Source organism: Carlito syrichta, unplaced genomic scaffold (genome assembly GCF_000164805.1).
Source record: "Carlito syrichta isolate Samal-C Ts95f unplaced genomic scaffold, Tarsius_syrichta-2.0.1 Scaffold308687, whole genome shotgun sequence".
Classification (NCBI taxonomy): domain Eukaryota; kingdom Metazoa; phylum Chordata; class Mammalia; order Primates; family Tarsiidae; genus Carlito; species Carlito syrichta.
The window spans coordinates 18,404-43,412 of NW_007252783.1; the positions used below are offsets into that span (position 1 = coordinate 18,404).

At 36.5% G+C, this 25,009-nt stretch overlaps 1 protein-coding gene across 1 annotated transcript in view; it reads left to right on the plus strand.

The window, feature by feature from the left end:
• Positions 1–11,172: 11,172 nt before the first annotated feature.
• RSPO3 (R-spondin 3) overlaps positions 11,173–25,009 on the plus strand; it is a 51,679-nt gene continuing 37,842 nt past the window's right edge. The window contains exons 1-4 of the mRNA XM_021716306.1: positions 11,173–11,491; positions 12,398–12,589; positions 14,160–14,306; positions 19,474–19,671. Coding sequence (XP_021571981.1) covers positions 11,173–11,491; positions 12,398–12,589; positions 14,160–14,306; positions 19,474–19,671 — 856 coding nt within the window. The remainder of the gene's footprint in view (positions 11,492–12,397; positions 12,590–14,159; positions 14,307–19,473; positions 19,672–25,009) is intronic.

Here is a 25,009-nt window from a genome sequence, read left to right on the forward strand (position 1 = left end):
AATAGTGCTGTATTAAACATGCATGTGCAGGTGTTTGGGGTTTTTCGTTTGTTTTTGTTTTGTTTTGTTTTGTTGTAGCATGATATATGTTCCTCTGGGTATATTCCCAGGAGAGGAAATCACTAGATCATATGGAAACTTGATTTTTAGTTCTTTGAATAATCATCACAATGCTTTCCATAGAGGTTAAACTAGCTTACACTCCCATCAACAATGTGAAAGCATTCCCTTTTCTCAGCAGCCATGCCAGCCCTTGTTGTTTTCTTGACTTAGTAATGATAGCCATCCTTGTCAGTGCTGGGTGGCATCTCATTGTAGTTGTAATTTGCATTTCTCTGATGATTAGTGAGACTGGGCATTTTTTCATGTGCTTATTGGCTACTTGTGTATCCTCCTGTGAGAAGTGTCTGTTCACACCCTTTGCCACTTTTTAATGTTTTTTTCTTTCAATTTATTATAGTTCCTTATAGATCATAGGTGATAGGCATTTGTCTGATGTATAGCTTGCAAATATGTTTTCCCGTTCCATGGGTTGTCTCTTTTCTCTTTTGATGGTTTCCTTTGCTGTGCAAAGCTTTTCAGTTTGATTCTGAAACTGAAAACTTGGTTTTGTTGCAAATGCTTTTGAGGACTTGATCACAAATTCATTGCCTACTCCGATATCCAGAAGGGTGCTCCCTATGTCTCATTCTAAGATTCTTATAATTTGGTGTTTTACACTCAAGTCCTTGATGCATTTTGACTTTATTTTTACATATGGTGATAGGTAGGGGTCCAGTTTCATTCTTCTGCATGCAGCGTGCCAGTTTTCCCAGCACCGTTTGCTAAATATAATTTCCTTTCCCCAGTATTTGTCATTGATAGCTTTGTCAAAGATGAGTTGGTTAAGAGACCAAGTTTTTATTTCCAGACTCTCTGTTTGTTCCATTTCTAAGTTTCTATTCTTGTACCAATACCATGCCATCTAGGTTACTGTAGTCTTGTAATATAGTTTACAGTCTGGAAGTGTGATACCTTGTTTTGTTTCTTGTGCTGAGGATTACTTTGGCTATTTGTGTTCTTTTTTTGCTCCCATATGAAATTCTGTATTGTCTTTCAAATACAGTTTTGAGTTTTCTCATTGAATGAATTTTTATTCTATTTCTGGGAGCGAGGGAGGTTCAAGTCTGGCCTTGAGCTGGTAAAGTATTATTTCTACCATTACTAGCAACAACTTATATAACTCTAATTTTGTACAGTCTATAAATATTTTCCCATCATTGTTTTATTTGATTTTTTTCAATACCTTTTTAAAATGGGCGGAGCAGGTTTTATCAAACTCATTTTACAGATAAAGCTCAAAGATGTTAAGTGATTTGTATGGTATCACAAGGCTAGTGAGTGGCAGAACTTAGCCTCAAAGTTTTTGTAGGGAGATGGCTGTTTTGTTTTTCCACAAGTTCATAGTTTTTCCTGCACTGCCACAGTTCCCTTATGTCTACAGTGAAATTCCTACTATTAGTATAATTTCTCTGGGTTAGACCATAAAGGCTTATAGATTAGAGGAAATCTTTGTTATAAATGATATTTATATAGACTGACAAGGTGAATCGGCAGACCATTAAGGTCCTTGAATATCCATGTGTGAGCTCATTGTGGGGAGACGAAGACACTGAGACAAAAGTCTCAAGCATTGTTTGATCAACTGTCTTAAGGAAAAAGGAGAAAATGCACTGGATGTTCTCTATTGTTATAGAATTTCCAGAGAGGCTGAGTTTTGATATGAAGAGATATTTACTAGTAGGTATTGCTATAAAATAGCAGTATGGGCTTCCCCTAAATATTATATGTTGTTTCACTAGACATGATCAAGTAAAGTGTTCTGAGGAAGCAATTTAAACGAGGTTCCGCTAAAACTCCAAAGGTTTATGATTTTATAAGCCGGAAATTAATTAACTGTGTGGATCTCAATATGTTCACTTGCAAATTTAAAGGAGAAATAAGAGCTTTCAGATCCTTTTAAATTCCGTGGTTATATTTGCCATCCTTTCGAATATTTTTTGTGTGGAATTTTGTTTATAACATTTTCTCCCTTCTCTTCTTTCCATTTGTCTAAATTATTTTTCTCCAAGTCCCATAATTATTCTTTACTGTTCTTCCTAGTCTTCTTCTTCCTCCCCCCCTTCTCTTTCCCTCTCTCTCTTTTGAGACTGGGTCTCCCTCTGTCACCCAGGCTCAAGGGCAGTGACACAATCCTAGATCATAGCTCACTGCAGCCTCGAACTCCTAGGCTCCAGAGATTCTCCTCCTGCCTCCGTCTCCTGAGTGGCTGGGACTACAGGTGTGAGCCACCATGCCCTGCTCTCTCCACTATCAGTAATTGTTTCCTTCTTTTTGATTTGTGGCTTTAAATTTGTAGTTTACATATTTATGATTTTTAGAATATAAAGCAAATCATTTTATTAATTGTATTATAGGCCTTTTGAGTCAGAGACCATGTATTTGTCTCTCCATATAATCAGTATTTGGAGGACTGCTTTCAGTAATCATTGAGCAGATACTTATTTGTGACGTAATAATGATGTGACAGTGAAAGTATGGTGTTTATATCACCTTTGTCAGATTCACCTGTGGAGTTTTTTTTTTTTTTTTTTTTTTTTGAGTCAGAGTCTCACTCTGTCAGTCAGCCAGAGTACAATGGCATGCTAATGACCACCACAGCCTCCACCTGCTGGGCACAGGCGATCCTTCTGCCTCAGCCTTGCAAGTAGCTGGAACTACAGATGCACACCACCAAGCCCAGCTAGTTTTTGTGATTTATGGTGGAGACGAGGTCTCACCAAGTTGCCCAGGCTTGTCTCGAACCCGTGAGCTCAGGCAATCCTCTCACCTCGGCCTCCCAAAGAGCTGGGATTACAAGGCTGAGCCACCAAGCCCAGCCCGGGAAGCTTCTTATAAATGCACCTCCCTAAATCCACCAGCCTCATTCCCAAATCAAAATCTTTGGGAGTGAAATCTGAGCATCTTCATTTTAAACAAATAATTCAGATCATTTTACACCTGTGAAGCTTTGAAACCATAAATATAGACCTTTGGGCTCTCTGTCCCATACTGATATCATTTCTATGGCACGCTTCACCTCTTAAGTAGGTGCTTGTCTTCAATGACTTGCTAGAGCCCCAGAAGCTGGAGTCTATGTCTGTGGTCCTTAAAATGTAGCCACCCTCCATGATTGTTAACGAGTTCCTGGCTCCTCAAGTTGCCCGCATGTCCTGTATTAGAAAAAAGTATTAGCATCTGCCCTTTCCCAGCCTTCTTGGTTAGAAGTTTCTGAGAGTTATTATTGGATAAAGTTACCAACTGCCTCAAATACAGATGGCAATAACACAGGATGAATTTAGTGCCTCTTGAGTTTAAAAAAAGTCTTATACCTACTGACTTTAGTGCATGCCTATAAGAGTGCTGGGTGTTTTACACAGCATCTTACTTAAGCATGTACCAAGCAGATATTCATCCTCATGTTACAGATGGAGAAGCCCAGGCTCAAAGAGACAAATTAACTTTTTTCCTCAATACATCAGACTGGGAACTCCTTGACACAGATAATTAGTTGTATTCATCTTGGTATGCTCACTAACTGACAGTGTCTGGATGTTGAATAATTTAATTTTTAAATGAATAACTGGATTAAAAAGATAAATGTTGGTGATTCAGCTTAAAAAAATGTCAGGACTAGCATTCAAGACCAGATTCTGTGGGAGTCCAGAGCCCGTGCTTAATCACCTTGTTCATCTGCTCTGCTGAGTCGTGTGCAGGGCCCATATCCAAATGAGGTGACAATACAAGGAGCCATGCACATAAGTATAAAAAGGCATCATACTTACAAAGGAGCATGTATATTCCTCTTCTGTCAGCAATTTTGTGAATTCAGGAGAAAAGTCTCATTTATTTTCTTTGCTCAGGACTTTACATCTGACACATAAAGCCAGATTTTTTTTTAATGGTATACCCACTATTTGCACATCTTCTAGTGCCTGTTAAAATACCACAAGTTTCTTGCCTGCTGTTTGCTTATGCTAAGGCTTTGGCCATCAGATATGCTACCTTACCCTGCTATGTGGCAAGAGAATCCAAGTTTATTCATAATACAACAAAGTCAAGTTTGTTTTTAGCACAAGCTGAAGTTTGTCTCATTCAAGAATGTGAAGTTAGTAGTTATGGCTCACACCCATGCAGTTCATTACCATTAAACTATTAGATTTTCTGTTTATGTTGATTTCAATTATCCCTCCCCCACCCCCCAAAAAAGGAATGCCTCTCTCAGCCAGACCAGAGTGCATAATGATTCCCACTGTTGGATGAACACTGTTGAATCTGTCTCATGAAAGTGGTGTTATTACCACCCACTAACTCATCAACAGGTCCCAGCTCTCTACAGAATCTGAGTCTCATCACCCCTATCCACCCCTCCTTGTCCTCTCTTAACCTCCACTTGGGAACATGGCCACTTGGAGAAGGGGAAGCTTTCCGTCACTTAACAACAGCTGGTGATTCAGTACCTTACATTTCACACCCATGAGAGAGTGCATTCGCTTTATGATAACTTTTCTGCTTGTGGTTAGGGGGAAAATAAGCCTCTTGAACCTGGTTCTACAAATGCTTTGTTGCCATTTCAGCAGCAGTATCAATGATAGCTGGCCGGTTGGTTACAGGAAAACTGATATGATTTTCATGGCTTTGAAGAATCAACTTTGAGATTAGCCCATAGATTATTAATTCATTTAGTGAATACAAGAATATAATATTGAGATTCTAAAAGAAAGTTTACATGAAGAGTAAAAAAACACTTAGAGCAGAGGTCCCCAACTCCCAGGCACGGACTGCTACTGGTCTGTGGCCTGTTAGGAACTGGGCCACACAGCAGGAGTTGACTAGCCGCTAGCAGAGCTCCATCTTCTGTCAAATCAGCGGTGGCATTAGATTCTCATAGCAGCTGGAACCCTACTGTGAACAGTGCATGTGAGGGATGTCGGTTGCATGCTCCTGATGAGAATCTAATGCCTGATGATTCTCCCCTCTCACCCCCTGCATCTCTTTACCTCCCCATACCCCCACCCTGAGCCCCCATGTGGAAAAATTGGCTTCCTCGAATTGGGTCCCTGATGCCAAAAAGGTTGGGAACTGCTGATTTAGAGTGTTTCAATATGCATTGCTAATGCCAAGAACTTAGAAAAATACTTTTTTCTACTTTTAATTCTTCCTTTGTTCTTCTGAAATCTTCTCTATTTCATAACTTTCCTATTTCTTCTTTTCTGCACCCCTCCCCCCATACACTTTAGTCAGACAATGAAAACTTTAAAACCCAAGGCAAACTATAATTACTGCTAGAGGGAGATGGGGAGGAACAGAGGAGAAATGAAATGCTCCCAAGAGCAAAGAACATGTTGGTTGATACGCAGCCTCTTCAAAGACTGGAATCTGGATGCAAACGCCCAAGTTTGTTGCTAGTTAGAACATTGTCCTCTAATATGCAAGTTAACAAAATAACATATTTTCATGGAGTACAAGATGCTGGTTCTGCTCCAAGAGCCATCACATTAACAAAAATTAAAGTTAATAACCACATTAGTGGTTTTTCCTTTCCTTCTGGTATTTACCTGGGGTCTTTACTTCCAGCTCTGACCTTCCTTTCTAACTCATTTCACATCACCCCCAGGGCTGCAGCCCTGTTGGTTCCTGTAGGGCTGCTCCTCCTATCTGGTCCTTTCCCACAGCTTTACACTCTTCATTACAGGTGCTCAACCTGAAATTCTCTTCCTTCCTCGGGTTTAGGACTGACTTCTCTTCTTTCTCCAGGTAATGGCTGAAGAGTAGCTTTTAAGGGTCTTTCCTGACACTGTATTGGAGGTGGTTTCCCAGAGTTATTCTCCTCCTTGTCTACCTGTTTATTTTCTTCACAGTACCCATTATGATCTCTAACCATTTAATTTTTTTGTTGACTGGCTTATTAACTAACAGATTAAAATCATGACATCAGGAAGTGAATGTCTTGTTCACGATCCCTACATTTTCTGAATCATGTGTAGTGCTGAGCGCATTGTGGGCTCTCAGAAATGTTTGATTCTAGTCTCCGTATTGTATCCATATACAGTGAAGCCCACTTTCGTCTAACTTTCACTTCAAGCTCTGATTCTACATCATGTGGTTAGACAAAGCATAGCCCTGGTCCACGAAGTTGGCATCTAGTGCCCAAATATTCATCATATTTTAGATTTCAAGAGTTTTACAGTTGCCATCATTTGCTAGCCATTTCCTTAATATTTTTAGCTGACTTGATTTTAGTGGAAAGCCTAGCTAATTGCTGTTTAATGTTAGGTTTATTTCATTGCTGTGGTTTATTTTAAAGTATTTATAGAATGTAAGTATTAGACTCCCATCAGTAAATTATTATTCAGTAGGAGAAAAAGAAAGGTTTTTCCAAGTTCTCAAAGAAATCATTTCCATTAAAAACAGTATGTTTCCCCACATAATAATCATGGCAGTATTTAGCAGCTGGTGAACACATTCCTCTCTAAGATTGGCAGAAATTCTGTGAACCCACTGGTGTAAGCACACACTTTCAAATTAAAGGTTAATTCAGTGGGACAAAAGATACAGTAGATTATATTATCCTTGCTGTTACACTTTAATTAATGGCTGTGCTATTGACTTTTTTTCTAAATTTGTGTTTATCTTTCTTTCTTTTTTTAACTCTTAAATTTTTTATTTTAAAGATGTGGGATACAATTCAGGGTTAGGTATACAAATACTCACTATGCAGGTACCCTTATTGATGAGATGTGCCCCCCAACCCCGGCCCCATCCCCAGGCAGATTCTCACTACTGCCGATCTTACCTATTGACTTTCATAAAAGACCAAATAGAATTTATGCATGGCGTGTGTATGCATACATGGACATGCATGGATGCATGTGTCTATGTATGTATACATACATATGGATACACAAGTACAACACATATTTAAATACATATATTTAAATAGCATAGATAAATTTTAATCATTTAACAATTAAAACATTGATATACTAAAACATTAAAATTATCAAATGATAACCACTATTTTTAAATAGCAATATCTATATATACTTGGACATAGAAACATGTAGCTCTTTCAACAAAGTGTTAATATTAATTTATATTAGTAATGATTACTAGTAATGATTACTATTATCATTAATAATTAATTAATATGTTAATCAAAAATAATGATGGAAGACTATGAATAGACCTCTATTCATCCAGATATCATAATTTGAGAATGCAAAAGAGTATTGAATTCAGAGAAGCAATTGTGTTTATTCAAAAAAGTTTTTCTACATATTTTGCCATCTATACCTAACTTTCTAAAATTGCCTAAATGGTCGCAGAGACCTAACAAATGTCAATTCTGCTTTGGAAGCTTTAACTTACGAACAAATAAGAAACAATGACTCTAAATATTTTCTTGAATTGGCTCGACAGAATTTAAAAGAGACTTGCAAAATAACTCAAACTTTTCACATTGTAAAGTAAGCATTGGCAAGCATTCCAGAAGACCTATGAACATCTTAATTTTCGGCAATCATAATGTCACTCAAAACTTAAATATGACTCTGCAACAATCAAGTCCCAAGATATGATAGAAATGTGTTGTCCTAAATTAGACAAGAAAAAAATACTTGACATTATCTCCGGGAAAATGGATTGCCAAAGTAAATGACCCCTATAAAAGCTTTTATTTTTTTCAACTTAAATGATTTATTTCATAATTAAGCAGTCAAAGGATATATAATCTGGAAATTGTTCCCTGATTACCAGATATTCGTAGGCACAGACCACTTAAAATCATAATAGACATTTTCTGTTAAATATTTACTGCTTTAACATCTTTATTCTTTAAAAAGACACAAATAAATAACTTATCTTTTATAATCATGTTGCCCTCTTTCATTCAATAATCAAAAAATACTTTATTGAGAACCTGTACAACAAATAGCCACCTTTTGTAGAAGCTGAGAATTATCCAAAAAAATCAATAAATTTTCAAACTCACAGACCCCTTTCCTCAAGAAACACACAGTCAACATGAACATACTTGTGAAAAAAGAAGGCACAGAGGAAAGGATAGAGTAGAAATAACTTTGATTATGGAAGTCCATTGGTCTCCTCTCTCTACCCTGTCTCTTAAGTCCACTGCATTCAGAAGAGAAAAAAGTGAATGTTGTGAAGACAAAAATGCTTTAGGGAGACTCTGTATAAGGTTTTTGATTAAAAAGAACTTTTATCAAATTTGTGAATGTATTAATTTTTAATTGAATTATAAAAGCAATTAGTTACTGTCATGTATTTGCTACTTTCTTTGAACTCAGCCAGCCCTGTTTCACCAATATAAAGTCTTCATATTTCATATTTCCGGAAATTGTCTAGCCACAAATAAATAACCATCTGAGGTAATTGGTAGCATCAATTACTTTCTTACAGATTTCTTTCATATAGCAACTCACAATCAATGTCAGCCCATTTGTAATTGAGCTTTAGAAGGGGTTAAGGTAAGGCAAGTTCTTGAAGCTTTTTCTTAAATTGTTAGAGAAACAGAACTTAATTTCCAATACTGTAATTGGTTTAATAGATCATAAAATTTAAAAATAAGTAGCTAAATGCGTACATTTACCAGCTGCTTTCGTTCCATTTAAAGCTCTATGTTCTGGATATGTTATCAAAGTTGAATTAACTCTCATGATACATAGCAAGTCTCTTAGGAATGGTTGCATCAGGTATGTATCACAAGTTGAAGTCTGTCAAATACAGGGATAGTAGGAAGCCTTGTTTAATAGGTAGAGAAACTGAAGTCCCTTACTCAGGGAATGTTGACAGTTTAGACATTGCAAATAGGTTTCAGTCATGCAGTAATATTTACTGTTTTCACATACCTAAACAAGAAAAGATATTTCCCTCTTTCTTAATTTTAATGGAAGACACTAACAGTACTGTGTATGCAGCACTTTGGTAACAGAAGATTCCACTTTAAAGCTCCCATGAATTCTGTCCATTTTTCCAATCATATCTACCTCATTACACATCTAAAGTTTACCTATATATAAAGAGATAGGTACCAGTATCAAAGATTTAGAGTCTAACCTTTGAATGAATGAGTGTACAAGTGCCTACACGAAATTGTATTTTTATCTCATACTTGGCTACTTTTCCAGATTGAAATGGCCTCTAATATACTTGTGATATTTGATGTTAGGTAAATAATGACATTTATCTGGTAATTAAACTAACCATATTTAGACTTAGCCCTCAGGACAGGAAAATTTTCACTAACTTAGAAAAAGAAATATACTCACTATGTTGCCCAGGCTGGTTTCGAACTCCTGGGCTCAAGCGATCCTCCCACCTCCTGCTTTGACCTCCCAGAGTGCTGGAATTACAGATGTGAGACAATGCACCCAGTCTTCAACTTATTTGAAACCTCCACTACCTACCTTTCTACCACCAACATCTCCATCACTCATATAAAATAATAGTAGGAAAATATTGTTTGGAAAAAGTTGATTTAAAAATGAATGGGCAAAAAGAAAAGAAGCATGAGAAAGTAAAATTCTATTTTTTGTCTTAGGAACACAAGATTTTGTGACTGAAAGTGTTGTTACAGTTAATCTAGACCAAAGTTTGTTGTGGTTTCCATATAAAAAGTAAAAGCTCTTGTCTGAAGATGAAGTTTGGGAAATATGTATCTAGTTGTGTAATACTGACTGTATTATTTGAGTGATCCTTATACAGCATTCAAGAAAGCAGTCACCATACTACTCAACCATAAAAAAAATCTAGAATCACAGAATCTGAGCTTCATAGTCTCAATTTCTCTCACTCCACACAACCAGCATTTAAACTTTCTGAAGAAATAAACTTTGCTGTCATTCCATATTCAAAATTCATCGCCCATACTCAAAATGTACTGATTAAAAACAAACAAAAACTTATTGCAAGTTGGAACTGGGTCTTTCTTACCTTTTCAAAAATCTAAGTTTCAAAAACCTTTGTCTAAAAAGGCAAAATATAAAATTAAAAAACCAAAAGAATTATTGTCATTTTGAGTGCTACATTTCATCAGCAAAAGTTTTAGAGAAAGAGGGAATTAGACAAGGTATTTTGGCACATCTCATAATTTCAATGGATACTGTTACCAGTCATGAGATCGGTTCTTTCCTGGAGCTTTCAAACATCCCAAACCTAATTTTTTAAATGGAATTTATCTTAAAAAACATCAGTTTTTGAGACTCTGAATATGTAGTTCATGTTTATATTAATAACTGATCTATTTAAAGTTAGATCATTATTTTAATATTTTACCATCCGAAGGAAAAAATAAGAACAAATAAAGTTATATAATTATTAATAAAAGTTTCAGGGTACACAAAACTACAGTTTTGTGTTTTCTTTCAGCGGCTGCATTTTGGAGGTAGGGATAGATCGACACAAACCGATATGATCTGTCTTCATTAAACTCAGAGTCCCTTAGTGCCCTGAACTTGGAGAGATTTTCTATCCAATTGAGGTCCACTTTTCCACAGGCAATTCTCGTGGAAAGGTTTTACAGGTTTTTGCCTGCACCTCTCACTTCTTGAAGCAAATAATGATGGATTCTGAACACGTGGAACTCTCTCACCCTATTTCCTTTCTAGGGTCTCTCCAAGCTTAAAATATGTTCACATTTTCTGTAAGTCTCCAATGCTGAGTTCCTGGCATGAAAAATGACCCTGTTACTTGGAAAGCAGTTTTCACTCACAAGTCCCACAGGCCCTATAATGTCTAAACCTCCTGTGCTACTTTATACGACTGCCCCACCCCACAGTGGAACATGCACAGGAAAAGCAGACTTCCCTTCCCCCACACATTTCCTCAGTTTATTTACAAAATGTCTTGGAATGAGAATGAGCTGTTTGTGGTTCCTGTGGCTGATTCAAGGATGGTTTTCTACAGGCAGAGGATGCTGGTCAACCAAATGACCTCTCTGAAGCTAACCCGGGCACCCTTGTGGTAAGGCTGTTTAGTCTTCTGGGTACCCCTCCTAACTGAGCTTGGAGGGATTTGTTTTTGTGGTAAAGAACTTAGTAAGAATCAAACCTCATGGTAAAGACAGGTTTAATAATGACCAGGTCCATCAGAACCTATCACTTCATTAAAGCAAAAGAAGTCAGAAAAGACTGGAGTGGCTTTAGACTCCTATGCATCAATCTTGGCTTCTCAAAGAATTATGATTTTTCTCTCTGGCATCCTGAAAGAATGACAAATCTATTAGCGTTATATTTGACAGAGACTATATTAGAAGAGGAAATTATCCCAAACACCAGCTATAGGAGAGATGTTCCTTATTCAGTAATTCGGTCAACCATTCCTACCACTTCATACACAGGAGATAACGACTGGTTAATAGTCAGAAGAAGGGTTAGAGTTGTGAAGATCTCCAGTAAACTTGAATCCCCAAAATTTATATTTGTCTGGACTTGCTGATGAGCACTCTTACCTCTCTTGTTGTTGATTCTTGAAAACTCTGGAACATAAGCAGCGGTGATCCTTACAGTAGCCAGGTCTAGCCTCACCAAAAATACATTTCACTTAAGGAAGTAACCTCAGATGTTATTTGAGGAAGATAAGGGCAACAGAAACTATAAGACTTCCCCCCTCAAAGAGAAAATATTGGATATAAGTTACAACAAAGTGTCCCATGTGATTCACACGGAAATACCGGTGAGATCAATATCACATTTTCACCATTATATCAATTTGAACTGGTAATTATTAAACTCATGTGAGAAAAAAGATCTCAGGAAAGCATTGGTGGGGGAGGTGCCGAATAACTAACATCGTTTCAGAATCACTTTGCTTTATTGTATTCTCTAATAGATCATAGTTGAAAGGGGATAGTATAGAACTTAGTGTTCTTACTCAAATCCAGCCCCAGTGTGTTATTTTACTTACTGAAGAAATTAGAGACGTGCTTATCATTCACTACATACATGAAAAGCAAAACTAATGTATTTTCATTTTAATGTGTAAAAACACTAATTCACCAGTCTCCGATCTTCCCTGGTGCTAGTTCAGTGAGGATATTTGAATTCTTTGAGGTAAATTATTCTTATTTTTCAAATGCTCAAATTTTAAGAACTTTAAAATTAAAGAGAATAAGTGTGCTACAGGAAAATAAGAGATTACAAAAAAAAAAAAGGACAGGAAAAAAATTTCACCTCATTTACCCATTACTGCCAAATTGAAAGTTAATGAAAGAAAATGTTCATCCCCCCCAGAAAATGTCATTTAACATCTGCATCTATGGTTTAACCTTTGTTTTGTCTTTCTACATTTGTCTCCCCAGTGCATCCTAACGTCAGTCAAGGCTGCCAGGGAGGCTGTGCAACGTGTTCAGATTACAATGGATGTTTGTCATGTAAGCCCAGACTCTTTTTTGTTCTGGAAAGGATTGGCATGAAGCAGATCGGAGTATGTCTCTCTTCATGTCCAAGTGGATATTATGGAACTCGATATCCAGATATAAATAAGTGTACAAGTAAGTGCCTACACAAAGCTGTATTTTTATCTCATGCTTGGCTACTTTTCCAGATTGAAATGGCCTCCAATATACTTGTGATATTTGATGTTAGGTAAATAATATTTATCTGATAATTAAGCTCATCATACTTAGACTTAGGACAGGAAAAATTTTACCACTAACTTAGAAAAAAAAAATGCGCTCAAGTTTTGTTCTGTTTTGTTTTTTAACTGTAAAAGCAAAGGCCGAGAACATGAACCTATAGAAAAGTACTGCAAGCCTCAATTCCATCTTATTTCCCATTGCCTTCACAAAATGCAAGTGTTTATAACTGGAAGAATCACTTCAGCTATTTTGCTTAAGGAAGATACCAGTATAGTAACTGAAACGTCTATTTACTAATTGGAAATAAATGTCGGAAGCGCTCTCATCTGAACCCTGACAGTCTGCTCTCCACACTGTAGACTAAAGGACCTTTCAAAATCATAAGTTGGGAAACAGCACTCCTCTACCTAAATATCACATGTAGCTCTGCCCATCTCTCCGAAGTCATCTTCTACGGCTCCCCTCCTTGATCATTCTACACCAGCCTCATTGGCCTCCCTACAGGATTGTCCCACCTCAAGCCTTTGCAATTATTGTTCTATACCAGCTGTTCTGACACTCCAGAGAGTTCTCTGTCCGCACCTTTGCATGACTGGCTGTCTCTTGTCATTGAAGATTCTGCTCATATGTCACCTTCTTAGAGAGCCATTCCTTGACCATCTTATTCAGTATCATCAGACTTGCCCCTTACCAGTCATTCTTCAGCCCTTTTTTCTCCCTTTTGTTGTTTTTTCCAAAGCACGTATCGCACGTTTTACTCTGAAACCAGATGACTGGCTTCAGAAATCAATCTGCTCTGTGGTTCTGAGTTAGTTACATAATATTTGTGAGTCTCAGTTTCCTTATCTGTAAAATGGAAATAATAGTGACTACTTCATTGGGTTGTTGTAAATTTTAAATGTCTTCATATTGTAAAATACTGGTAGCAATCCTGTCTTACAGTAGTCATCATGTAATGTTCAACTATTGTTATTGCTTATTGTGTGTCCTCTTCTAGAATGTAAACTTTGTGAAGACTGGTTCTTATTTGTCAACCAATACCTAGACTAATGCCTGGAATATTAGTCTAGGTATTGGTTGACAAATAAGTGAGCAACCAAATATTAGTTGAATGAATGGATAGCCCTCAATAACAACAGAAAGGCAGTATCTCAGTAAATTTTATTAACGTTTTCATGACATATTTTCACTATCATTTAGATACTAGGTCTTATAGACATTCTTGGCTATATATCCCCCAAAATTTTCATAGGGCAATCAGTACAATTATTTTAAAATCAATAACCAATGTATACCAACTAGATGATTGTGAAGGAATCCTTAATTCAGTTTGTCAAAATGATTTTGAACCCCAGGTGTTTGTTTGACACAAAAATTGCATGTGCCTTTGTTGGACACATGCGGAACTGGGTCATCAATAGTTAAGAGAAGATAATGAAAGTCTACTTCTCTTTCTCTCTCTCTCTCTCTCTCTCTCTTTCAGAATGCAAAGCTGACTGTGATACCTGTTTCAACAAAAATTTCTGCACAAAGTGTAAAAGTGGATTTTACTTACATCTTGGAAAGTGCCTTGACAATTGCCCAGAAGGGTTGGAAGCCAACAACCATACTATGGAGTGTGTCAGTATCGGTAAGGCGAACCTCTAAGAATTTAAATAGATGATAAAGTCAGTCTCCACAGAAGTGCTTCTCAAAGTCTTATTTCGTGAGAACCCGAAAGACTGCCTCTTAGAGGCTATCTCTGTCCTTCTTTACAAAGATGCTATTTTAAAGGCGTTCCCATAGCCTTACCCAGCATGTAACACAGTACAATGTAACACCAGTGGGTGTTCCTTCATTTCTTAGATACTGTTAAAATCGTTTCGACTATTTTGATCCTTAGAGATTTATTTGGCATTATTATTTAAAGTATATTATTTAATACATTTAACACCAGTGTACTCCATCGTTTCTTAGAGACTGTTGAAATTGTTTTAATTATTTTGATCCTTAGAGATTTATTTTGCATAATGATTTAATGAAGTTTTACTTATAGCATAATATCTATTCTATATATTATCTATGCTATGTATTTTATATGGCATATATATAGAATGAGAGAGAGAGAGTTGATACCTTGCACTCAATTTTTGCCATGTGGTAAGAGCTTCACAAAACACCTGGGTTTCATCTCAACCAATGACCAAAGTTATTTTCCAAGTGGGGAGGGGATGTTTTCTCTTGACACAGCCCATTGATGGTCAGTGGATGGATCAAAGACCTGAAGAATTGGAATTGATATAGTTTAAAAATCTCATTTCTTTTCACACTGCTTTGCTGAAATGTTCTACTTACATAGGTATTCAGAAATAAGAAAGAGGATCGTGGACTTACTCAAACCGACAGAATGAGACAATCCCAGGGTCTGATTAATTGCAGGCTGGGTTTCCTGGAGGGGAGGTACTTCAGACAAATTGTTTGCCTAAGTAACGGATCACTGTCAGGCTACATTTTCGCTCTTTTAAACGCTGTGCAGCTACTTCAGCTACAACTTTGATGAACACTTGGGGAGCAGATGCTAAGCCAAATGGGAAAACAGCCCACCAAATCTCAAGATCCCCTGGGCAAGAACTACAAGAACGTTGGATGCTGCAATGATGTTGGCATATGCACACAAATGCCCTCCTGATTCAGTGCAAAAAATCTCCAGGACTCCCCTGAAGTTCCCACATCACGAGTCCATTAGAATCTAAAATACTGGAGTAATAACTCTGAAGTGGTGGTTTAACCACTTCAAGTCCACTGCAGAACTTTTACTACTAAACGACGTTTTGGCACTATGAAATAAATAGATGATGTTTTAAAGATAATTTCAGAAGCATCTGGAAAACAGTCCTGAAACAGTTCATGGCTCATTTTGGTTAAGATTTTTTTTTTTCTTGTCATAAAAACACAGGAAAAAAAAAACAAACTCAGGAATAGAGTAAAAGGTACATGAGAAAGCACTTCAAGTTCCTCTCCTTATAGGTCCTGAGGGCTGATGATTAGTGGTAATAAGTTCCAAACAGTGGAAAAAATAGGAAACACTTTTGTGGAATGGAATATTCAAAGACAGAAGTTCACGATGAGTTACAGAAAGAAATTTCTGTGGAATTTCTCTACCCAGAAAAAAAGGGACACATATTTAGAGTGTGGCATTCAGTCTTCAAAAAGTATCAGTGCTTTTCTATCGGGAAGAGCATTTATCACTTGGCACTGTGGGATTAGCCTTTAAAGCTTACTGGTAATTTATTCAACTAGTAAGACTAAGACTATTTCTTAACAAAATTAAATTTAAGAAATTTATGTGTTTTCGAATATAGATTCGCAATCCAAAGGCCATTTTCTGACTCTGACTTACTACATAGGTACAAATGACCTTCTAACACAGTGATGGCACATATCACAACTGTTGTTCAGACTGGCTCATGTCATTAGCACCATATAAAATACCTCTCATCAGATGGTGGCTGGCCTACAGACACTACATCTGTCACGCCTGTAGGTTCACCCCAGGAGTTCAGGGAAAATGATGACCTGCTTCTTTATCACGAAGCAATGTTAAAACCTGTTACCTTAACAAATATGAGAAGTAGGATCCAGAGAACCTAAACAGTAACCTTAAGGAAACATTGTGAGTCATTGTCGGTGCTATAGTGAGTACCTTGACTTCAGCTCCTCACCACTCACCCAAAAGAAAGAATTGTGTATTTCTCTTTGCTAAAATCTACACCACATTTCTTTTTTTTTGAGTTGGAGTCTCACTGCCCAGGCGGGTCTCGAACCCGCGGGCTCAGGCAATCCACTCACCTCAGCCTCCCAAAGGCGCAGGATGACAGGCTGAGCCACCGAGCCTGGCTACACCACATTTCTTGTTTCCTACCTAGATTTTAAATGGAGAAGAAAGGTCATAAACAGAGGAAAACGCTACTCTTATAGAGAGCTGGGGTGAAAGAAGTATACCACAACATATCCACTCCCCATGGTTTCCAGGTCAAATTAAACAGAAGTATCCACTAAACACGATTTTATGGGATAACATGTCCTTTCCACTTTGCGCTCCAGGCATATGCTTTCTTTCTGCACTCCCATTTTGTCATACTCATGGCGTCTCTTGGAAAGCTGGACTTGTTGGGGTAGTCAGAGAAGATGACGCACTCCACCCTATACAGCGATGGGACGTCCCCTTGCTATGTTTTCTGTGTAACCACACAATTAGTCAATGAGAATTAGAACAAGATGATCAGTAAGGTCATTCCTGGTAGGACACCCCATTCAACTTTCCTCTCAGTTCAGGAATCCCTTTTCCAGCATCTCAGACTAATAATCAAACACAGCATGAGCATTCCTAGGGATGGGAAGCTCGTTACCTTTTATGAGACATGTACTTCATTAGTGAATTGCTACAGATTTCCAGTATTAAGATTGTTCTCGATACAGAAGATAAAAGGCACACAGCAGTTGTTGACTTAGCCTCTTAACTACCTCTTAGCCAAGTAGTGTCCCAGTTCTATCTAGTGATTTCTTTGTGTTGTCTTTAGCAATGTTTTCAAAGTTTTTCTGGAAATATTATTTGCATGCTAACATTATAGATTCATTCTACAGTATTTCACTCAGAAAAATTATTCTCCAGAATTTCATGGTTTGTTAGCCATCTTGTCTCGTTAGAGCTTTTTACTACCTACACTTAATAGTTTTCAATATTTTCTCTCCTCCAATTGAATTCTGTTACAGTGGCATTGGAATTTTATTTTTAGAACCATTTGTCTTCTAACTTTAGACTAATAATTACCTATGCTGTAATTTTTAAAATCTATCTTTTTTGAAGTCTAAGTATACATTTGCCTAAGCTACCTTTGCTGTTATGAAACAGTACCAAAGTTCGGGTCACTTCTTCATCAGATAATTATTTTCTTAGTCCCCTTAATTCTGGCAGTAAATGAATACAAAGTGACAATTTTTAGTTGGTTTTCCTTTTTCTATGTGCTTTCTTGGAGGTATTTTTATCTGTATGTGCCACAGATAAAAACTCCACTTTTAATGGTTAATGTCAAAATGGGATGCCGGAAGATAATGTCAATAACGGGCAAGACATTACAACATTATTAATTGACTTGGCTGCTCTATTCTTTAACCAAATTATAATGGTCAAACTGAGCATAAAAACTATTTTGAGAGCCGGGCTCAGTGGCTCAGCCTGTAATCCCGCACCTTTGGGAGGCTGAGGTGAGTGGATTGCCTGAGCCCGCGGGTTCGAGACCCGCCTGGGCAGCCAGACCTCATCTCTACAATAAATCAAAAAATCAGCCGGGCGTGGTAGCACGTGCCTGTAATTCTGGCTACTCGGAAGGCTGAGGCGGAAGGATCGCCGGAGCCCAGCAGGTCGAGGCTGCGGTGGCCGGGAGCAGCCACTGCACTCCAGTCTGGGTGACCGAGTGAGACTCCAATTCAAAAAAAACAAAAAACAAAAACAAATAACAACAAAAAAACTATTTTGAAAGTGGTTCAATAAAACTTATTATCTTCACAGAAGCTTAAATTCACTCATCTAATCACTTACATTTAACTCTGTGTTGCATTCAGGTAACTAAAAGTGTCTGTAAAGGCCTGTGAAAAATGTGTGATAAATGGATTTATATTCTAAAACATTTGGTTACCTTTCTTGATGCTGTGATGAGAGATAGCCTTCTGCTCAAAAATAAAGACTCATTAAATCAGAAAGCAACAAGGGAGGTTACAGAAACCTTATTTTTGCAGAAAGAGAGTCTTAAATAATCAGAAATAATTACTTATTGCAAGCTGTTTCAGTTGTTGCTTGTTAGGAAGTTTTATGTACAATAATATAAGAAAAACACTTTGCAGCTGTTTCTTTTCATTGGAAGTGCACAAATCTGTTATAATTGAAGACATCTATTATTGAAGAAGAAAATCATACATACAGAAAAAAGGAAACACATTTCCAAAAGAAGCTTCAGAAAAAGTTCATCAGTTTATCTTGGGAACCACATAGTCAAGTTAATTGTAGAAGCAGCTCATCAGCTGAAATTGACCCTGAATTCACATAAAATAGGTGATGCTGTGCCTGAACCACACCCAGTAATAGCTATCTATACTTAAGCGCTCAACAGCACATGAAGTCAGAAAGGCAGTGAATTGTAGACCAGAGACCTGGATTTATTGTTTGCTCAACCGTTCTCTAGCACAGAGGTTCTCAAAGAGTGTTCCCAACACCTGAAAATCACATCACCTGTATTGTTGGCAAGGCAAATTCACTACCCCACCCAGACAACTGGATCAGAATCTCAGGGGTGAGATCCAGCATTTTTTGTTTCAGCAAGCCTTCCAAGTGATTCTGATGCATGCTCAAGTTTGAGAATCAATTCTCTAGCACGTAATAACCATTCTATCAAGTTCTGGTCAGGATCAATCAATAATTGCAACTGTACTCTGAAAATTATAAAGAATCGATCAATTATGAGCAATTATGTTAGTGTCTGGATTAATCAACTCTAGAGAAAAAAAGTGAGTTCAATACAAAAATGAACGTCCCTGATAATGAAGACTAAAAAACTGAAAACATTCCATTTCCGACTTTCCCTGCTATTTCTTTCATCTTTGAGTCATCTTGCCAAACTTTGGTCTACAAGATTTCTGCTCAGAATGTGGGCGAGTTCTGATGGACGCAAACCCTTTTTTGTTTGTTTGTTTGTTTGCTTTTACTTAGCAGTAGTGAAAGTGGTTGTGAGCCAACTGAGAATGTTTCTGCTCCTCTGTTTCAGTTCACTGTGAGGCCAGTGAATGGAGTCCTTGGAGTCCATGCACGAAGAAAGGAAAAACATGTGGCTTCAAAAGGGGGACTGAAACACGCGTCAGAGAAATAATACAGCATCCTTCAGCAAAGGGTAACCTGTGCCCCCCCACAAATGAGACAAGAAAGTGTACAGTGCAAAGAAAGAAGTGCCAGAAAGGAGAACGAGGTACAATCACAATAACAAAATATGCTTGTTTGAATCCTCATAATTTGATGCAGTTTTTATTTTATTTCCTAGGGAACATTTGGCATTATCTCTCATGTTTAAAACCGTAAAATGTGTACCAAATAAAGGATATATTGACGATAAATTATAGAATATAGTTGCGGTAGTACTAAAATATGGAGCCTGATGTCAGAACCTTAAACTGCTATGGAAGTGTGCTAAGGGAATTCTGATGAACAAGGATGTGCTATAAGCATTTGGGCCATGATCTTAAATAGACCCACCTTCCTAGTGCCTAGAAAACTTCTGGAAAGTCTCATCAACACAAAATCTAATGCCATTTGATATTAGAACAAAGCAAAGAATCATCACTGCTGACTTACTCTAGTCCTCATTGCCTACAAACCAAAGTAGTACAGTTAGGTTGCAAACTTATGTTGCTAAACATATGTATTTTTGATACTGTACTTTTGAATCAAATGATCAAGGCCACATTTTACAAATATAGCATGACCATTGATGGCATTCATTTCCAGATTTTTTTATATTATACTAACTTTATAGACCAAATTACAGAACCTATTAGGTCAATATTAACTGTGTCAGACTTTGTTCTGAAATCTTATGTATGCCAAAGAGAAAAACCTTATATAATGCCTAAGGGTGAATAAGCTTCCATTTAGAAGAACCACAGATGTAGATGTTTAAAATATTATTTTTCTATCTTTCTCTCTGATGTCCCCAGCACCACTGCCTACAAATATGTTGTGTATTTTTATATAGCTTTTGGTAGTTATCTGGTGTGCCTATAAATGATCCTCTCGATTAATTACAGCTTGAAAGAAGTTTGGTTGCCTGTGTAGTTGAACTTCCTTAGCTTATTTCATTGATGTATTCATTCAACATAGTTTTGCTAAATTCTTACTGTATGGCCACACACAGTGCTAAGCTCCAGGGATTCACAACTGAATAGGGTACTGTGTCTGTGATAAAGGTACACTCAGAGTACAGGGTAGGGTTGAGATGTTTAAACAGATAATCACAATAGCAAACATATAGTAAGGGAGATTATAGATGTGTGAACTAAGTTCAATGGGAACACAGAAGAGGACATTATGCAAACGTGGACAGGGCTCATAGGAAAAAGAATTGGGGTCACCTATACTTCGCAAAGAACCTTTCACTATACCAAAGGAATTGACCGTCATCAAATGTATAAAGCCTGTTCTTGCCATTATAATCAAGTAGTTAATGTGATAAAATCTTTGAAGACATGGGTTATTTTAAAGAGAATTTCAAACTTTTGTAAATTTGTAAGAGGTTTTGATTAAAATTTAGTTTAAAGAATGTAAGTTGCCTAGTGAAAAAGACTTTTCTGGCATTTGTTACCAATTAATTTAAAACAGCTTAGATTTTAAAAGTTGGATTTGGAAGTCAGATATTTCATCACTCTGCTTGTTGGTATGCTCCCATAGCTGTACATTTACTTATGTTTACTAAATTTTATTGAAATTTAATAACTTACAGGTGTTCTTTGCTCAATCATTCTTTCCACAAAGATTCTACTTTACTAATCAGTATTCAGTATACTTTTCTTCACTTATTTTTTTAAAAATATAAGTGAAGAAAAACTTATCCAATAGCAAAATTAAGTTATTACTTATGTTTCATTTATTTTATTTAAGAATGTGGTCTTCTAATATAATATATTTTGCTAGCAATTGACAAACATTAGCATTAAAAATGTCAGTTCATAAAATTAGAAACTGATAAATAATGCCACAAGAAGTTTGAAATCTGAACCTGTGACATGAAATCTAGTTTTAAAGTTTCTTTCTGATCTTTTTTACCTCCCCTCTGAGGATAAAATGACATTTCACATTTAAAAGAAAACTTTATACAACTAGAAAAATGTAGGTGTTTTATTTTTTTTTCAGATTTGGCAACACATAGACTAATAAGTAGGAAATGTGGATCACATTTATAATTAATTTCTAGATTTAGTTCTGTTTTTATTTACTCTTCATTTATCCTTAATGTATTTGCCAAAAATTTTTCTCAAGTAGCCTAGAAATTTAAGCTAGGAATAAAACCACTTCTCCTTTTATTGATTATTTTTCTAACCTACCAGTTTTCTTAATTTCTTTCAAGGTCTACTTATCAAATGTCAAATCTGACTACAAATAAATTAAATAGAAAAGTAATTATGACCTCTGAACATCTCACTATACCCACAGTATCAAGTATAACATCAAAATAATAACATTACCCAGGCTCTTCATTTAGGCTCTGTTACATATTTATATAATATATAATAAAAATAAAATACTTTGAAAATTTAGCCGTTGTCTTGAATTTATAACCTATATGGTAAGAACCATAAATATGCATAGAGGGAAGCTTATTTTCAGACCAAATAAAGTAGAAGACTTTTATTTACTTTTATATTTTTATATGAGTTGGTACTTCTTATTTTAAGTAGGGTGAGCATTAGAAACCATTAATAAACTAAAAATAAACACAATCAAGTGGTAAAGACATTTCTCCTAACATTTAGGATAGCTGTTACTTTACTTTCTCCTAGATGCTATAGATTCATAAAATAAGAGGATTCTTTTAGGCTCATGACTTGAACATTTCTAAATGCAGGAATTGAAAGGCATGGTTTTTCTGATAAAATTAAATTGTGAATATAAACTTACATCTATGATCCCTGGCTAAGAGGTTAACAATAGACAGAGGTAGATAACTCAAATTTGGAAAAGGTATGGAGAATGTGTTCAGAATTTTTTCTACTGTGCTGTAATTTCCAAATGCAAAGTCTCTGGGGAGGAATGATAATATCCAGAACTGACTTTCCAAAATGTGCACAAAGAAATTGAAAAGAAGAAAATAGTTCCTAGTAACAGAATGAATTACCCTCGCCATGAGATGCTTTTTAGTGTGTACAAGTTAAACAAGCAGGTTGCAAAATCTTATACACATAAATTTTTCTTTACTACCACTCTTCTCATTCCTAGAATAGTTATAATAAATGAATCTGAGGAGATAAATGTAATTGCCATTACCCCAAATATTGTAGCCTCAAATCTAAATCTTTATCTTATGTTTACACCATTTAAAGTCATTTCCCTTTACCTGACATGCTACCTTTTAATCAACTTAACTTCTTCATTCATTACTAGCTTTAATAAGGCTGTATTGCCATTGCAATTGCTTCTAACTTGAACCTATCTCCGCTGAATTGCATATTTGAAATGCTAGTGCAAGGAGTGTTTCAGTCTCATAATCTGAAATATCAAAAATATATGTTTTAAGGAATTATACAGGCTAACATGTTGACTAATATCGCATGTGTGTTAAGGCATATTTAAATAGAAGTAGACAAAGAGAAAATGCACTTTCAGTGGTTGTTAATTTTTATTTATGGACTCTTTCAGTATGTTGGATAAAACCATCTCAGAGAAGAAGTGAAACAGGTCAGGGAGATGTGTGTGCCCCTGCATCTGATGCAAAAGAGTATTTTTGTGTGTGGTGGTAGAAAAAAAGGGTCAACAAACATGTTTCTTATTTATTCGTATCTTATTAACTGAAGAGAATTTCTTATAGATCGTTTTTAAGGCAGCTCATAAAGAAGGAAAGAAATGTTGTTCTTTGGTTAATTTCATGAAGAAGATTCTCATTAATTACAGGCAGTGTATGATCTTGGGATAGAAAGGTGAGAGAAGAACAGAGTCATGCTCTACCACCTTGGGGGGTCTCCCTTCTTGGCATATCAATGAGCTGGCATCCATTCCACCAGAGAAAAGGGAAAGTAGTTCTTTAAAATAGAAAGAAATAAAATGTCTAGGGAAACTCCAGAGAAGAACCAAGCGTGGGAATCACTGTCTTATTGCACTACTTGAATATACTATAAGTTGCCTTACATGCCTTCTCAGAATTAAATATAATAAAAATCTACCAGGCTTTCATAAAGGTAAAGTCTCACGTATTAATTTATAAACTGTTATTAATCATGCTCTCTAATATGAATATTATAAATATGCATCATGTTCATTGTATTATATTTATAATTAGAGCAAGATCAGTTTTTTAAACCTAACAAAAATGACAATGAGATTTATATTAAATAGTAATTCAAATTCAAAACAAGACATTTAGACCAGATTCCCAGGACAGTTCATCAAAATCCAAAAGGATGCACTCTGTAGCTCCAAATTATGGATGCCAACTGGATCTGAGTATTCAGATTAGGCCTTCTCCCCACGTTCACCTCCTGAAGACCAGCTGGCCTAAAGACATGTATCCTGTTTAAGCATTGGTGGGTGGGAGCTTTCTGTTCTTCCCCTAATCTCATTAGTAGCTTAGCCTTTTGGCATAGTTCAGAGGAAAAAAAATCAACAAAGTGGAGAGATGAGACAATAACAACACTAGAGATGGTGGTTCTGGGGAGCACCTTTGCTCAGACATTTGCAGAAATTATTATCTGCGGTACTAACGGTGAGAAACCTTGGTATAAATCCAGCAATCTCTCTTTGTTATCTTTCTTGGGACCTAGTCTTTCGCTACCCAAAGGGACTTCTTGTTCAGATTCTGGGGAAGACCATTTGCCGCCGATGAAAACCTGAACATGGTAGAAGCATTGGCAACAAGGGCAAAACAGTGGAACACGGGAAAATTTTGCTCTTCAGAGTATAATGGTAACGATCAGTTTTACTAAAAGTTAATATTCTTTTAATTTAAAATACATCAGTGCCCTGCAAAGTCATTCAACTATGTTTAAAACCCCCAAGAAAGATGATTAATTGCGGTAAGTAGCCATCTTTACTCCCAGAGAAATATTCCTTAGTGCAAATCCCTCTTAAAGGATAAGTCAAATTTTTTAAGTCCTCAGTGGACAGGCCTGCCCGGCATGGAACCCCTGTTTAGCTTGCTCTTTACCAAAATTAATTGTATGGCTGCAGTCATCTCTTGTTTTGTAATACTCTCTTATCTATTAGGTTGAACCAAATACAGGTGCCTTTTTTGGTAGATTATAAATGGTCAAATGTTAGCAGTTTCATATGGTTTAACCTAACACTTTAAAATTTCATCTCTCTAAATTGTTCTAGTATTGAAACCAGATCTAGAGTATGGTTGTTAAGGATAGAAAGATGACAGTTTGTATATGATATAATCTATTTTGAATATCAGGCTTTTGATGATAGTATGGGTGTACAGTTGTTTTTTAAAGAATGTAAGCACTACCAATCTTTTTTTTTTTTTTTTTTTTTGAGTTGGAGTCTCACTATGTCACCCAGACTGTAGTGCAGTGGCCGCTCCTGGCCACCGCAGCCTC